The sequence below is a fragment of the Uloborus diversus genome, chromosome 10 (assembly GCF_026930045.1).
Source record: "Uloborus diversus isolate 005 chromosome 10, Udiv.v.3.1, whole genome shotgun sequence".
Classification (NCBI taxonomy): domain Eukaryota; kingdom Metazoa; phylum Arthropoda; class Arachnida; order Araneae; family Uloboridae; genus Uloborus; species Uloborus diversus.
Genome location: NC_072740.1, coordinates 92,179,437 through 92,197,388, shown reverse-complemented (window position 1 = coordinate 92,197,388; position 17,952 = coordinate 92,179,437). Strand labels below are relative to the sequence as shown.

The following is a 17,952-nucleotide window of genomic DNA, read 5'->3' as shown; positions in this document are numbered from 1 at the left end:
GGGGTATACCTCCGAAAATATTAGAAAAATTACAAAAAACGATTTTTTTATTCTGCTTTTTTTAAAAAGATGTCTATAAAAATTTTTTTTTGCAGAATGAGAGTATAGAACTCGTTTCTATGACTCCCACATCCAAAAAAAGTTTCGAGATGTTAAAAAAATTAAAAAAAAAAAAAAAACTACCATGTGAATGTTGCATGTTGCATACGAGTTGAATCTCTGGTCTTCATTCAAAAAGACATTCTTCTAGCTGATTCTTATGTAAAATGACCCCTTATTTACAAATACGACCATCTTTACCCCCATCACGCCCCTTTTTAAAACCTCCCCGCCCATCTCTTCTGATTCAGTCATTTTTTTTTTAATTTGGAGGAGAAAAAGAGCATTATAATAACCATAAACATTATTCTGAATGACTAGAGATGTGCAAAGCTCAAAATGATGCGCATATGTAGCAAAAAGGAAAACTTGGGGGGCACCCCGCCCCCAAACACACTGTGCAGCAAAAAAAAAAAATTCTAATGCTTCTGAGGCTATTCCGGCTGATTCTTCTGCAAATTGAACCCCCTGAATCAGAATATAATCTTCGTTTTCCCCCTACAAGTACCGATTTTTGAATAAAAAAGCCCCCACCTTTTTTTAAAAAAATTTTCTTTAATTTTAGATCTATTATTTTTCTTTGGCGGAGAAAGGAGCATTATTAACCGCTAACATTGTTTTGGAGGGCTCAAAGTTCAAAATTGTGAACACTGATAACAAAAAGGGAGACTTGGGGGGAGGGGAATATCCACCCCCAAACATTTCAAAAATCGGCAAAAACAATTTTTTATTCTGCCTTTTTTTTCTTCAAAAAGATGTTTTTAACATTTCTTTCTGAAAATAAAGGACTCGTTTCTATGTTTCCCCCTCCAAATTAAAACAAATGGCTCTGAATCAGAGAGGGGGGGGGGATAGTTTTTTTTTTTAATTTCTTTCACATTGCGAACAAATTTTTTGGACTTGGGAGTCATAGAAGCGAGTCTTATACTCTCCTTCTGCACCAATTTTTTAAAAAAACTTCTTAAAAAAGCAGAATAAAAAAATTCTTTTTCGTGATTTTCCTAATATTTTTGGAAGGTATACCCCCCCCCCAAGTCCCCCCTTTTGCTACCGCTGTCCATGATACTGAACTTTGTACCTCTCTTGCCCGCCAAAACTATGTTACCAGTTAATATAAAGCTCCTTTAACATCCAAAAAATAAATAAATAAATGCTCTGAAACTAAGGAAAATTGAAAAAAAAACTTGGTGGGCCGTTAAAAAAATTGGTACGTATAGGGGGGGGGGGGCGGAGGTCATATTCGGATTCAGGGAGTCATTTTACATAAGAATCAGTCAACGAAATGTCAGAAGCATTTTGAAAGGGTTCTTTTGCCGCACAGTGTGGTATTGTGGGTTACAATAGCATGGTGCTTCAAAATAAACATTTATGCACTATAATTTCAAATCAGGTGCTAAAATTCAAATTTTTGATTGAGGGGAGACTAGAGTAGCAAATGGAAACTAAGTGTAGTTAATTGCAAAACTTTTGTGTAATAAGGAAATCTTGCAGAAATGGTTTCAGAACATCCATTCCAAAATGAAACATAAGAGTAAAATTAACATTAGACAGCAAAAATATTTTACCTTTTCTAATTTACTGGTAAACTGGGCTCGAATTTGTGATGCAACTTTCTTCTGAGTTGCTTCTTGAGAAGTAAGAGTGCTATTCAAACGAGATATTTCTTGTTTTAAACTTTCATTTTCACATTTCAGGGTTTTGATATGAGATATGTACCTCTCTAACGTTGATGATAACCTGAAATTTAAAATCAACATTACACTTTAAATAAAAAAGCAATTAACATTAAAGTCATAAATAACAATGCTCTAGAAAATGTTTAGCAAGAGAAAACTTCAGCTTAAAGCTGCAAAACATTTTACCATACAGCAGAAGAACATTATAACGCCTACCTTGGAATCAGAGGGTGTGTGTTATCAGAGCCAAATTTAGCACCACGGTGCACTTAGGCAGATTTTTAAAAATCTGTTCCCTCGCTCTCCCCTCCTATAAAAGAAGCAAAATTTCCTTGACTCAAAAAACGCAAAAGATAGTGTTCCCAAAATTTAATCTTGTATGAAGAAATGATGTTTTATATTCAGAGGCGAGGGCTCACAGGAAGGGAGGTCAGTGTGAACTCCCAAATTATTCCTTATTTTGACAACTTTGGAGATAATATTGCAACATCGAGATTCTTTTTTTCTTCTTCAATTTTAAATTTGTTCTTCAAAGATACATTAATTTTCCATTTCAATGGATGTTATGTATGTATGACATGCATGCATGCTCTTATTTTATTATTCGGTAAAGTGAGATTATCATTCAGCAAATTGAGAATTTTCCCTCTCCCAAAGATTTTAGCTTGGATTTATAGACATTTATAAGTTTATCTTATTTAATTTTGTGAGTCATTCATAGCTCAATCACTGTTAAAGGGTAGGTTATTAAACGATTCTTATAAGACAAAATTTAAATAATATTTATAATAGCATTTATACGTTTAGTTACAAGGGGGACCCAAAAATAACCGGATTTTTGTTCTAAAATACTTATCTATTAGTTTATTTACAAAACTTCTATAGCCTCCTTCAAAGTGTTCACCCTTAGATGCAATACACTTGTTAATTCTTTTTTTCCCACTATTAGAAGTTCCCCTGGAACTTTTTAACTTTGACCATGTCCAGTGTTCGTTGTGAAGCAGTTTTTACAGTCTCTACATCATCAAAACGTTTCACTTTCAGAATTTTTTTCATCCTCAGGAACAGAAAAAGATGACCGGGGGCTAGATCTAGCGAGTATGGGAGGTGAAGAACAACTGGCCATCCCTGAGAGGCTAAGTAGCAGTTAATAGTGAAGGCTGTGTGTACGGGAACGTTATCATGCTGAAGGAACCATTCTTCGCCCACTCAAGCTCCAACTCATTGTATCTTCTAAAGTTTCGTCAATCTTAAAACGACAACTCTTGTTGACTTTTTGGCAGATTTTTTCAACGTTTTCATCATTTCGAGACGTTGAAGGACGCTCAGAGCGAGCATGATCTTCAACATTCATGCTACTACATTTAAAGCACAAAAACCACTCGAAAACTTGTGTACGGTGCACAGCATTGTTCTTGAAAGCCTGTTGAAACTTTTGCTAAGCTATTCCATTGCCGACTTTTTAAGCAGGAAGCAAAATTTCAAGCTTAGTTTGTTCTTTTAAATCTGTCATAATGAGTTTGCAGGCGGAAAGTTGTAGACGAGCTCAACAGATGGCAGCACGAGCCCAGGTTCCTTTACGGAGGTGTGATTTTCCGGTTGCCGCGGAACTTTCTGTTTTTCTAGAGACTCGTTCGATGCTTGGGTTCGATTCCCCGGGCTAAACAGATTAACAATATGCAATAAAAGTAAGATAAAAGCAATCAATACAAAAGAATTTCCAAAATTCTGCATTCGGGAATAAATAAATAGCAAGATATGAAGCATGTAAGTCACAAATTTTTTTTTCAAGTAATATGTTACAAACGCGAGAACCATGATTTTTACATTTTAGATGCAGGATGTAGCAAGGAGCTGAATTCGACACATTTTGGCATTTCTCCCCCTACAATGTTAGAAATTTTAAAATTTAAGGTTTGTAGTCGCACATTTCCAAATATTCTGTTGGCAAAAGCCATTTTTTTTGGTTCTTGGAGAGATTCATAAAAAGCTTGACTGTATTTTAAATTGTTTCAAACTTACCTGTAAATTCAAACCTATCTGAGAAAAATAGATTCCCGGTCTTGAGGATCTTTCTGCTGAAAGCAGTGAAGAAGATAATTTAAAATAGCAACAGTTAAAATAGTAACTGTGTTGAGTTGCTTTGAGAGGCAATAGATGCAAATTTTGATGACGTCACGTCATTGCGTCGGGGAAACAGTGGTAGTTTAAATAGAAAGTCAATCGATCAATCGCTCTCTTATGATTTGCTTCCGTTCTGCAGACGGTTTGTTTTGATATGAGCATGTGAGCTTTGGTTGATTTGTCCACGCAGGGGACGTGGAAGTTTGTTCAAGAAATGGGAAATTAAAGTTCGTTTTGCCTGCCTGAGGTGCAGGATAAGTTCTGAAACAGTACCCTATGTTTGGAAGGCGGTTTTGTAAAAAATAAAATTAGAAAAAGAGTTGATGTATTGAAATAGGCTTAACAGGACCGGAGGACCGAAGCTGCTCATCCTAGGTTCCGAGCTGGTCGGACCGTACGGGTTCAGTGTAGGGTGAGGCATTTCTTCGAATGGTGAGGTGACCTCTAATAGACTCTACTACTGAATGTTCTCCTGTTTCGCAAAGAAACCAGGTAAATAATTTCCTGTACTGCATATGGTGAGGAATCCTCTACCGTGGTATGGGTGTGCCTGGAATGCAGTGACAATTGACAGAGGATGGTCTGTCGTCTACGAGTGGACGTGTGGTTTTTTTCAACTCAAAAGTTCATCCTTTTGATGGATGTGGCCTTCATGTTTTGTGTGCCAAGTGCTTGTGAGTGGACTTACAAGGGTATGAAATTTTTCCAATAGTTTTTCATGGAAATGTGGCATGCTGTTTAGGGTTGTTTATTGAGGACGTTTTAGAACTGAAATTTAGAGAAAACGAATAATGTGATATTTCTTGTTGATATATGTTGGGGGGAATATATTTAATTTGTTTATGGGGATTTGATTTTATAAATGTTGAATGTTTGTTTTTCCTATTTACATATACATATGTTTTAAATAAAATGTTGTTTAAATTGAAATTCAGTTTCCATTGCTTCATTTCTCCTAAACTTACTATTCCACATCCGTTGGTCCTTTTCCCGAGGGCCAACATATTCAAGGTTTTCAAGTACTTGAAAATGAATTTAGTTTTTCAAGCACTTTCCATTCTTTAAAGGAACAAATCACAATTTTTTGGGAGTTAGGGGCCCACTTCAAAGCAGGGGTCCTAAGTTATAGCTTGTTTATCTTATAGGCAAATCTGGCCCTGCATGTAATTCACTCTTACCTGCAGATTTTTGGTAATAGTAACGAAAATTCGTCAGTTTTTACACTTAAAGGATTTTTAAGATTTTACCAATCTGTGTAAGGTTTATATCAAATTTCAGCAAATTTCTCCAAAACTTTTGATGACTGAATTACTCAGATTTCAATAATGACAATAACTGTCTCATTTAGACTTTGATGATTATGACTTACCTTAATTTTGAAACAGTATTTAGAAAGTAAGGAAAATGGTACTTTCCCTCTAAGTAAAAAGATTAAATTAATCAGAACATTCAGATAACTGAAGTTTATTCAGTATGCGATAGTATTTACTTTTCTTTCTCAAAAAAAAAAAAGCCGAAAATTTTCCAAGCGCATGAAGTACAGTTCTAACTATTAGTTTCATACATACAAATTTTTTCCTTTAAAAAATAAAGAAAACACAGTTATAAAAACATTACATCAGGTAATAATGCGATCTTACAAGAGTTGTGCAAAACTTCCGTGCCAGAAATATATCTCCCTCACTTTTTCTTTTATTCAGACGTTTTCCTTACAATGTATGATTCTGGAAAATCAGAAATTTAGTTTTGAACTGCTAGGGATTGAGATTCCTATTTTTTTCACCTAAAAAATTAACGCACTGTTTACAGTGATTTTACGTTCTGTTTGTTCAATGGTTGGACAATTTTTCCAGTTTTTTGTTTAATTTTTACATACATTCGTTGAGTACGGTGTTAACTGTTATATTTGATAATATTTTGCTGTACAAAAACCTTTTAGCTATGTACTTCTTTTGCAATAGCATACATTTCAAATCAGCCAATTTCATTTGAACATGTGAATCCAGAAGGTTCTTCAAAATCTTTTGTCTGTAACAACCCAAAACATCTAGTTTTTGAAATCACGTAAATTGAAAATAAACATTCTGAAAAGAGAGAAAACAAATCATAACGAGTAGATCGTTCTGTTAGCGCAAATTACGAAGGGGGGAGGGAGGGTCCCAAACGTCAATTATTATATGCGTTGCAGCTGAATGCATAGCTCGTTTAGCCTACATTTTCATTTATATACTTGCCCAAATGGTTTTCAGTCCAAAATAGTGAATTTAGCCCAATTTTCAGTATTCCAGTGACAGCTGTACTATTTGTATTTAATGTTCGGTTTTTTCTTTTTCTTTTCTCCCTTCAGAAAAGGAACTTCGCTATGCTCTTCATTTTAATTGAACTATTCAAAAAAGAAAAAATCATGATTTTTTTTTGTCATAAGATTTTGGAAGATAAGTTGTTACTACATAAACTCCTCCTAAAACTGGGGGCATTGCCCCCTTTGCCCCCCCCCCCCATAAATCCACCCATGCTTTTCTGGACTATTCAAAAACGAAAAAATAATGATTTTTTAAAATTTTTGGAAGATTTGTTGTTACTATATAAAGTCCTCCCACAACTGAGGGGGGGGGCATTGCCGCCCTCCCCATAAATCCGCCCATGTTCAAGTGATCAAAGATAACCGAAAATTTATTTCAATTTCGAAAAATTTCGGGAGGAATATCTAGTTTTTTTCGGCGTTAGGGGACGTTCTTACGAAACTAAAGATGGCCAACTGTTTTTGCCCAGTTTTGTCGAAAAACTTTTCAGACAGCACCCCCGAACCTTCAACATTCTCGTAACGTATCCAAAGATAACCTAAAAATGCGTTTTTTAACATTTCGATTACAGAAAATTTTCTTGAGAAATCCCAACCCCCTAACATCGCCAAAGAATGCATGAAACTGACTTTAACTTTGAAAAAAATTCCGGAGGGGGCCCCCAAATCTCTTTACCATTAGATTTACTAAAAATTGTCTAAAAATGAGAGTTTTGAATTTAGCAAGAAAATTGTCTTTAGCAAGAAAATTGCGGACAATATTTATTTTTCTTCTTAATTGAGGGTGAAACCACAATAATTGATCCCAACACACACACACACACACAAAAAAAAAAAAAAATAAATAAATAAATAAATAAAAATCCTACAGCAAATACTAAAACTATATATATTTAAAATCTACATATTTTGAAATTTGAGAAAAATGTTAACTTAATTAGTTGTTTATTTATTTTTTGAAGTTAGAGCTGAAGTTGCATTTTTGAGAAAAATATGTTGCGGAGGGGACACAGTAACTAATCCTATTTACTTGGAAAGCACTTGTCATATAATTTTTTTCTTAAATAAGATCTCAGTCCTCGATTTTTAGAACATGATAACTGTTTTAATCCTTCAATTAATAATAATATTTAATGATTTTAGGCAACTAAAAAATTTTACTTGTCCCCGCCAAAACATTTTTAGATGACGTTTTCGTTTTTTTAGCCCTTTTAATAAACTGCAAAAACGTTTTGACTTGAAAAGTATCAAATACTAACTTAAAGTGATAAATTAATTTCAATTTATATAAAAATATATAGTCTCTCTGTAAATATAGGATGATAAAAATTGTTGTGGAGGAGACACTTTTGTTGCTGAGGGGACACTTTTTAATTTTTATTTCAGTTTACTCATTAGTTAAAGCATAAAAACTCAATAATGCACATCGAAAATTAATGACTATGTTCTCAAAATTCACCATTAACAGTTAAGGACACTGAAAAATGTTTTAGTATCCACAATAGTGTATGATGAAAATGAGGTTGATCAAAAATCAGATAATGGCATGGGTATAACAGGAACAGATGATTTGCACAAGCATAGAATAAGTGTAAGAAGATTTGTGGCTGCAGAAATAGTCACTAAAAATCATAAGATGCCTACTCGACTGTATGTTGTTGCCCAAATTTGTAGTATTGATGATGAAAATACAGAAATTTTATTCATGAGAAACTGTAACAACACAAACGAGGTCTTTTCCAGAAAAGGAAGACCAAAGTTGGATTAATTTTAATCAAATTAAAGCTATTGCCTGAACCTTTATTTGACGAAAGACGCTTTAATTACAAGTTTCCGGAAGCTGTTGACAAAGGGAGCCCATATGGGAGGGGGGGGGGCAAGAGGGAGCTCAAGCCCCCCCCCCCCCATTGAAATTAGAACTTTCTCTTGCTTTTAGTACTTTTTTCTTTGCAAAAATGTAAAAACATTTCTTCTCCAGCAATTAATGAATAAGTTATTCAAAATGTCAAATTTTAATAACTCGAATCTGTACTGAAATCGGTTTCTATGGAGAAAATACCTGCTGAACCCATGGAGAAAATATCTGAGCCCCCCCCCCCCCTTAAAATTTTGCATATGGCCGCCCTTGCTGTTGACCATATATATGCTTAATTCTTTTTTTTTACTATGATTATCGAATATTATGCAAAACAAATCAGAATAACGTATTTCAGGCATATAGGAATTAGTTTCAGTTTTTTTTTTTTGCTAAATTACTACAAGTACATTTTTAAAAATGTCATTGATTCCATTTTCATCTATATATATAAAAATGAATGTTTGTCTGTATGTCTTCCATGAACTCAAAAACTACCCGGCAGATTTGGCTGAAACTTTCACCGTTTGTTATTTTTGGTACTGGGAATGTTTATAGACCAGTTCGAAAAAAATCCGATCGATAGTTCCTTTTTTATTCCAATCTAAGTCACAATCCATCGGATAAATACGAATAAAATTATCGGCTGCAGAAATTAATTCGCATGAAAGATCTCATTGATAAGAAGTTAGTTGTTGTCATTTTTCTGGAGTTTGAACAAATAAATTCTTTCTTTATTATTTTATGGCTTTTCATGCAACGGGGGGATTTAAAACTTTTTCTATTTGATATTTTTAGCGATTGATTGATCTTGCAAACTGCGTGAGTACAAAATTTGAGTATAGTCACGGCTTCACTTGATACCTGGACCGATTATTATGAAAATTGCTATATATATGTATTTTTCCAGGGAGAAGGTGCATAATATGCTCATTGAAGCCACTCGCCACTAGGTGGCACTGCAGAGTAGCAACTTCTGCCCCCGTTCAACCGATTGTCATGAAAATCAGTATAATGATGTATTTTTTTGTTGGCGTAACAACGCGCGTCGAGTACAGCTAGTCTATATATATATATAAAACATGATGTTTGTTCGGGATAAACTTCAAAACTAATCTACCAATTTGTATCAAATTTCATACCTATTTGTCATTTGATCCAACTTAAGAGATAGGATAGTTTTTATAATGTTTAGTGCAGATTACATATTAATTATACAATAATAGTGTGTATTAATTGTTTAGTTCTAAAAGCTCTAAGCTATTCTAAGTTAATTTATTGATGCAACTCTAATATCGTTTGACTTAGTCCTAAAATAATATTCTAAAAAAAAACTCCGACACGTTACTTATTATTTTCGCAGAACTTTTCGGGATGTCACAGGTTTTTATTCACTTCCTGAGCAAATCAACTATCTTAGTCAAAATGTTTCCTGAATTGCTACAAATTGCAGGAATGCAGATTTCTCACCGTTGTGAAAAATATTTTCCCCCACTAGTACCAAGATTAACTGAACGTATTTAATAAGTTTCAGCTTGATTACGATATGTCCAGATCAGATACGATATGTGGCTCAGCTCCCAATGCGAGCGAATAAATATTTGGATCACAAAGCTATGCAAGAATTGCAAATAAGTTGCATTCGAGCTATGTGCTTGAGAGTGTCTTAGCTTTGGATATGATGCCATTAATGCGTTGAGAGCTTTCTTGGAAAAGCAAGAAGTTCCCAAGCAATTATATTAAACCTACGTTAGGCTTCTCTGAAGGTGCAGACACATAACTGGCTTTAACCAAGAAGACTACTGGATTCTTCAGAAAGATTCCAGAATCAATTCTGGAAGGTAGCTGAATTAAAGAAGAAAACATTTCTTTTCTTTCTTTCTTTTTTCCCAAGAAATTTTTAATATCATTAATTCTTACAAAGATATGGTCGCAACAGAAAATTGCAGTGACAACTGCACGGTCAGGCCATTGCTGTTACTTTTTTAGATGGTAGACGAACAGCACATTCAGCTTTCAAGTTGCCTATTAGATATTCATAACAAATCAAACGCAATGTGTAACATTAAAGAAAAAAAATGAGGAATGGCTGTAGTGTAGCAAAAGAGTGCAATTATAATTTGAGATAAGTGTACCGTAATTTCGGGTAGATAAGCCGCCCTATCGTATACGCCGCACATGCAATAATTTACTAACTAAAAACAAAAGTTCATCGGATAAGCCGCCCTATCGTATACGCCGCAGAAGAGCGTATCAAACCATGGCGCCCCACACCCTCTATATATACATATGTACGGATGCGATCATTTATTTTAGTTAGAACAAAGCTGTAACAAGCAACTGCATTTGTTAACAGATAAAAATGGAATAAACTTCGTGTAAAAAAAAATCAGAAAATGCTACGGTTTCACAAAAAAACCAGTGTTGCCAGATGACATCTACAATTGGTTGGATGAAAAGTTTTCAAATCATTGTTATACTTAGCAGTTCATTAAAAATTGTTTACCCTTTATCGATTCTTTTTTTTTTTTTTTAAATTTATCATCGAGACATTTTAAAACATTACTCAGACTATAGGGACTCTAACTCAGAAAAGCTAGCGATTCCTCCATTTTTCAGCCTAGTGAAACGTATGTTATCATCACGAATCTGGCAACGCTGGAAAGAACAACAACAGCGAAAAGCGGTAAAATCGGCGCAAACTAACGCAGGTTTTAGGGTGGGAGAAATTAAATTTAATGAAAAACCTGTTTCATGGTGCAATTTGAGAGTTCTACTAGCGTTTTTTAATGAATTTTAACATTACCACTCGATTGGGCGAACATGAAAAGCACTAAGAAAGAATGGTGGGGGGGAAATTTCTTCAGATACGCCGCCCTGGCCGATACGCCGCAGATGTTAAATTTCAACTTCAAAACACGTATAAGCCGCGGCTTATCTACCCGAAATTACGGTAATATGGCCAATGAGCAAATGCATTCATTCAAAGCACATCATAGGAGTATGCAAGATTTGAAAGGCAACGATAAACTTTTAGGTGGCATTATCTGAATACTGTCTGGGGACTTCCGGCAGACATTACCAGTTATTCCGATGAAATCAATGCAAAATGATATATTTGCACAAGTATTTTCTATGCAATTGCTGGGTATTGGAAACGGTGAAATTGAAATGCATAAAAATACACAGTACATCAAACCAGACAATTTCTGCACTGCCGTTGAGACAAAAAGTGAACTAATTGAGAGTGTATTCCAGAATGAATTTAATTTTTTTTATCATGATTGCTTCTGTAATCGCGCTATTTTGGCAGCAAATCACGTTAATGCAGACGCAATTAACTTTTAAATGCAACAGTTGCTGCTCGGTAATTTGAAGTCATTTAAAATCAATCGACACGTTGCTGATTAGAAATAGTCCATAAAGGTTCCAACTGAATTTTAAATTCTTTGGATATTCCAGGAATGATACCACACAATCTCCAGTTGAAAATTGGTTCACTAATTAATCTTCTCCAAAATTTAAACCTATCTAGATTTTCCCAAATATACAAGTATATTTATCAAAAGCATCACCGGAAATGTTCTTGAAGCAAGAATTTTTAATTGAAAGTTTAAAGGAGCAACCATCCTGCTGCCATATATTCCTTTGATATCGTCAGAATCTCCAATACAGTTTAGAAGGGTTCATGTTTTGCTCTTCTTAGCTTTCCCGATAACCATAAATAGATCTTAAGGCCAAACAATGTCAGTTTGGAATTGGAAAAATAGGAGTTTCTCCCATGGGTCTACTCACGTGTGTAAAGACCGTCAAATCTGTTCCTGTTAGCAAAAGACAGATGAACCAAAAATATTGTGAACTGATTAGAACAAAGATAATTTTCAATTTTAATAATTTAAAATAATTGAAACAATAGTTCGAAATCAATGTTATCTACCTTATTTATAAAATACCACTTTTATAGCTTGTCAATTAATTTAGTATATTTTGTGAGAACTCATTGATTAAAAATTATAGTTAAAGCTTAGATGAATAAAATGTACCTACAAAAACTGTATATTGGTTAATGCTTAATTTCAAAAATCTGATACTTTACCTACCCAGGGTTCATACCCTTTAGGCAGAAAAAAATTCAAGCACTTTTCAAGTACTTTTCAAGGTAAAAAATTATGTTTTCAAGGCAATATCATAAATTTGTACTAAAAATATTGTATGCAGATTTCATTTACTACAAACACATAGAAATAATGCAATAATACAAAAAAGTATAGGAAAACAAAATTGCTTTTTCTACAAGGAGAGACGCTTTGATGAAAGATCTACTGCGTTGAAAGTCTTTCTGAAAATGTTTGAAAAGTTTGGTCATAAAGAGAAGCAGATACCAAGAGGTTTAATTTTGAGGTTTTTCAAAGGTTGCAGCATTCAGAGGTTTGTATATTTTCTAGAATCAGCAAATTAATACTTAAAAAAAAACCTTTCATAAGTGCTTTTAACTTTTATGGGAAGAAACTAAAATATCCAAGTTCAATGGCATTGCCAGAGAGGAGTTTTTGAAGTCACTCCCCCCCCCCGGTTTCAACATTTATTTCCAATATCTATACAGTGGTTTATTACAATATAAGGGCGGCTAGGACAAAAACACTACCCAGAAAGTTATTTCAGTTTGCACTGTTAAGTTCTAAAAATATTAGGTTTGCAAATCATTTATAAGGATGCAAATCAATTATTCGTATGTATTTATTAGCTGTTCAGCCAATAAGGCATTTCAACTGTCCTCGACGAAATTTAAAAATTAGGAAGTAAGAAAAGTTTATGAAAGTCCACAGTCAAGTCTCTACACCTCAAAATATACAAAAGCAGCTTAAGCAGTGACAAATACTCTGAATGCAAACTTGAGCCTATTCAGCTTTCATTGATTAACTTGCAATAGACAATAAATGTGCAAGTTCAGATTTATAGAGCCATATTTCGAAATTGAAAAGATTCACAAGAAGTTGACATATATTATGACAAAAATAGTTTTATTTTGGGAAAAAAAGGGTTATTGTAGAAATTAGAATTTAAATTTAGAAAGGCAATAATATTCAGGTGTAATTGTGATTTGTGAGTTCATAAAAAATTACCTGAAAGTTTCAAAGAGCAAAATGGGGCGGGGGGGGGGAATAATTTTTAAAACTAAGACCCCTATTACTTGAATATACATATGTATAACAATAACTTTTGCTATGCATACAATTCATAAAATAGTTTATTAAGTCAAAATATTCTGCATAGAAATACCATGCCCAGTGCCTGTTGATAACCAGCAACAGGCACTGGGCCTAGCTAGGCTGGTACTTGTCAATTTATTAGATCCAAATGAAGATGAATGACCTTCCTCAAGCTATCTACCCCTTTGCTGATTAAAGCCTCTTTCAGTAAGCTCCAAGTACCCACAACCTTAATAAAGTAGTAATTTTGAACATTTGAGGAAAAGGGGAAAATTGGAGATATAGGGAGGTAAAAGCATAAAAACGAACACTACTGGATTTCAAGTGAATAATCATAACACAACCACCCCTGTTATACACTTTATTTTAGCAGACATAAAAAAATGATGCACTTATAAATAAAATTATATAAATCAACTTTATATTTAAAATACAAACTTTAAGTTAATTTGTTAGGTGCTTAACTGCAGAAATTTAAATTTTTTAAAAAAAAATCTGTTATGACCAAAAATTAGGTAAAGATAATCATTGAAAATTGCAAAAATAAATAAGCAAATAATTAAACAAGACCAAGGTAATAAATTCTTTAACTCTTTAGTTATTAAAATAAAAAATAAAATAAGCTAATCTGATGTAGCAGTGTCAAAATAACTACTAATTGCCAAAAATATAAAAATATTTACAAAATGCAAAAGGATTGAAATCTCAAACAAGGGAAGCAAATTTTCGCGAATTAAGTTTAATGTTGTCATGTTTCCCATAAAATAAACTTATATTTTACTGAAATTAAACATAAAATATGCTAATCTACGGTAGCAAATATGAAAATAACATCCGATTAGTGAATATATTTAAATATTTGCAAGATGCAAAAAGATTGAAATTTCAAACATGAGAAGCAATTTTTCGCAAAGTCTGAGTTCGTTCGACGTGGTATGTTTCCCATGAAATAAATTTATTTGTTTTTTATTAAAATTAAACAAAAAATATACTAATCTAAGGTAGCATATGCGAAACTAACATTTTATTAGCCAAAATATTTAAATATTTGCAGGATGCAAAAAGATTGAAATTTCAAACACAAGAGCAATTTTCCGCGAAACCCGAGTAAGTTCAATGTTGTCATGGTTTCCAAATTAATTTCTTTGTTAATTAATGAAATTAAACAAAACATAAACTAATCTAAGGTACCATATGTCAAAATACCTTTCGGTTGTAAGAAACATCAAAACATTTACAAGATGCAAAAGGATTGAAATCCCAAACACGGAAGCAATTTTTCGCGATGTTGCATACTGAACACATGTTAAGAAAATTGCATTGGTGAAATACTTTTTTAAAACTTCTAAGCACAATTCGTTGATTTTTGAGAGAATTTAAGCACTAAGAAACTTTTTCAAGGTTTTAAAACTTTTTCAAGGTTTTCAAGCACTTGAAAATGAACTTTTTTTTTCAAGCACTTTTCAAGGTTTTTCAAGGGCGTACGAACCCTGCTACCACTTTCAAGTTATTTTGCACCCTTTGCCAAAGTAAGTACACCGCAAAAAAATTCCGAAATGTTTCTGAGTATTTCCATGTAACGTTTCAGGATTTCAATGGTTTTTGTCCATTTCCTGGCAAAATCAAGCATCATTGTCTAAAAGTTCTCTGAATTGCACCAAGTTGCACGAATGCAGATTTCTCACTGTTGCGAAAAATATTTTTAGCTTCCAGTTCAAAGATTAACTGAGCGTATTTATAAAGTGTATTGGCTTCAGTTTGATTACAGTCCATCCATGCTAATTAAGTTCCCAAAGGGAGCAAATAAGTATGGACGACGTTGCTGTGCAAGAATTACAGGCGAGTACAATGCTGGATACTTGCTAGCAATTCTGGCCTGACTTTGGCCATGTTTGCAATACTGCTTATGGAACTTTCTAGTTAAATCAAGAAAGTGCCAAGCTATTATATTATACCTACCTAAGTTTTCTCTAATGTTCCAGAAACACAACTGGCTACAAACGTAAAGATTTCTGAAATTTTCAGGAGGCTTCCCGGATAATTTCAGGAATGTTACTGAATTTTAGCAGAAAACGTCCCTTGTTTTTGTAAGGTATCTTACTGGTAGAAATTGGGCACATCAGCTGCCCATTATTTTCCAGGAATGTTTCTGAATCGTTCGTACAGTGTACTTACTAAATTTAATAAATGTAAGTATAGAAAGTAATGCTTTTACTATAGAAAATTTACTTAGTAGTTACTAAATTTAACTTTGGCCAAACAGGACCATTCTCAATTCCCTGTGATTTAAAATCAACTGAACTTTTTCCAGCTTTGCTGAAAATATTAATTTGTTCGTATAAAAATGACGAGTAAAAAATTATTTCCATTCTCAGCCACAGCAACCCATGGCTGGGTCAGCTAGTTAAAAATATAAAAGTGATTTATTAAAAATATTAAATTTAAGGTTATTTTACTGTTTCCAAGTTGCATTTACAAGAACAATTTGGTACTTATTTATTGTGAATACTAACAATCATTTAAAAGCTTTGAACTAATATAGGAAGATGGGAAAGCTTTCAACATTTAATTTGCCAAAGAACTGCGTTAAAAAGGCAAAACAGAGTACAACTTACTGTTTGCCTCTGAAAAGCTGTGCATTTTATAAGTTGGCTTTATAAAGGTATTCTACTCTAGGAGTTTTCAGATATTTTTTCAAATGGGTATCTCTATAAATATACTTTAAAATTTTATGAAGCAAATTTTACACTTTGTATTTTAAACAAATATTCAATACTGAGGAAACCAGGAGGGGGGGAGAGCAATTAGAATTTTAAAACATTACATTTTAAATATTCTGTTAAACACAAAAATATCAAACATTTTGACTGTTAAAAATATTTTTAAAAATGCTTAAGACTATACACACTAAGCTTTTTTAGTGAAATATCAAAATTTAAATCTGAAATTTACTAGCCTAGTAACCCATCTATGAACCCTTTCTAATAAAGAAATATCTTTCTTGAGATAAAAGAAAGAAAAGTGAACTCTTGAACTGAAAATTTTTCAGCCACCCGAATTCATCAAAAATAATACTTACTTGGGATCCACAGATTCTTGCTCACTGATTTGGTGAGTACCCTCAGCTGCATAATGCCTGGTTAAGTCAATATCTCCAGTCATATCATCACACATCTGTTCAGAATTTTCTGTGCTTATACTATTTGTTGGGGATTGAACAAGATTCTTACTACTGTTGTCATACTCAAAACTTTCAGAAGAGGAAGAAAAGCTTTGCTTTGAAGAAATTAGGTGTTTACCATTAACAAGTTCAGAAACATTATTTACATTTCTGCAATCACTTTCTAAACTTTGAAGAAAACTTGAATTATTAGAAAACTGGTTTTGAACCAAAAGATCTTTTGTACTATGGGTTTCCAAAGAGTTTGTTACAATACTTTTGTTGTTAGAAGAGTTACTATGATTCACAAGTTTTGTCGATTCTGTGCTATTGATATCACTAGAATTACATTCAGTAAGTTCAGATGAAACTGTAGAAGGCATAACTGAATTTAAAAACATATCACAAGTATTTTTATATACAACTTTTGAAAGACATTTTAATCTAGGAGCATCATTTACAGAATTATTGTTTAAAGTTTCATTTAACAGTTCAGAAGATACAATACCTTCAACTTCTAAGCAGACTGGAGGATCATCCGTTCTGCTTTGGATATTTTGCAATGATTTTTCCGAAATTTGTTCAGGTACCAAAGTATCATCCTTAGCTAGAGTAACATCACTGGCTAGTGTATGACTACAATGAGAATCTATCAGAGGATTATCAACATTTTGAGTATTTGATACACAATTTTCTAAATCAGGAGTATTTTTTAATATTGCACTTTGTTGGTGAACTGAGTAATTTTCATTATCTTGGTTAAGATTTGCTGAATCTTTTCCATTGTTTGTATGCAATGGGGAAGATCCTGCATTTTCTAAAAATAGAGAAGTATCTTCCTTTAGAATATTTTTTGATGAATGTTTAATAGTGTGACAAGGAATGAGAGAACTTGTTTCATTCTTATCAAAATCTGGGCCTTTAATTTCTGTAGCTAAGGAATTTTCAGAAATATAATTGCTCGCAAGATCATGACTTTCATTATTTTTATTTTGATCTAAGCTCTTCTCGCCACAAGTTCCAATAGACAAGTCAGAATTATTTTGTACAAAATCATTTTGCACACATTTCGGCTTCACTTCATCACAAACATCTCCAGAATTTGCATTCAAATCAGAATGTGAGAGTGTCAGATCCATTTCCTTAGTTACAAAAATCAAATTATTGATTTCTGCAAGCATTTCAAATGACATCTAAACATCTTGAGCATTGAAAATTTTCAGTGGATGAAGATATGTCTTTCAAAAATAAAGACTAAAGACATAAATTGCTACAAGGAAAATATCATCCATTCTTATGAACAAGAGCCTGCAAAAAAGTGAACTGATCATTAAACATTATTTATTGTCATGAAATTGTACACACAACTATGAATTTTATAAAGTGAGAAACTTTATTTGAAGAAAATTCAAATGAAATTTATACATAACTGGTTAACAATTAGCATGCAGTAGACTCCCGATTAACCGTGGAATAGAGTAGCTTCGTAACTGCGGATAAGCGAATTCATGGAGAATTCACAAACT

At 33.1% G+C, this 17,952-nt stretch overlaps 1 protein-coding gene across 1 annotated transcript in view; it reads right to left on the bottom strand.

Moving 5' to 3' along the window:
• The window catches only part of LOC129231091 (coiled-coil domain-containing protein 186-like), a 53,988-nt gene extending 36,369 nt beyond the window's left edge, over nt 1-17,619 (bottom strand). The window contains exons 1-2 of the mRNA XM_054865338.1: nt 16,346-17,619; nt 1,665-1,836 (exon numbers count right to left, since the gene is read on the bottom strand). Of these exons, the coding sequence (XP_054721313.1) occupies nt 1,665-1,836; nt 16,346-17,619 (1,446 nt within the window). The remainder of the gene's footprint in view (nt 1-1,664; nt 1,837-16,345) is intronic.
• Nucleotides 17,620-17,952: the final 333 nt, after the last annotated feature.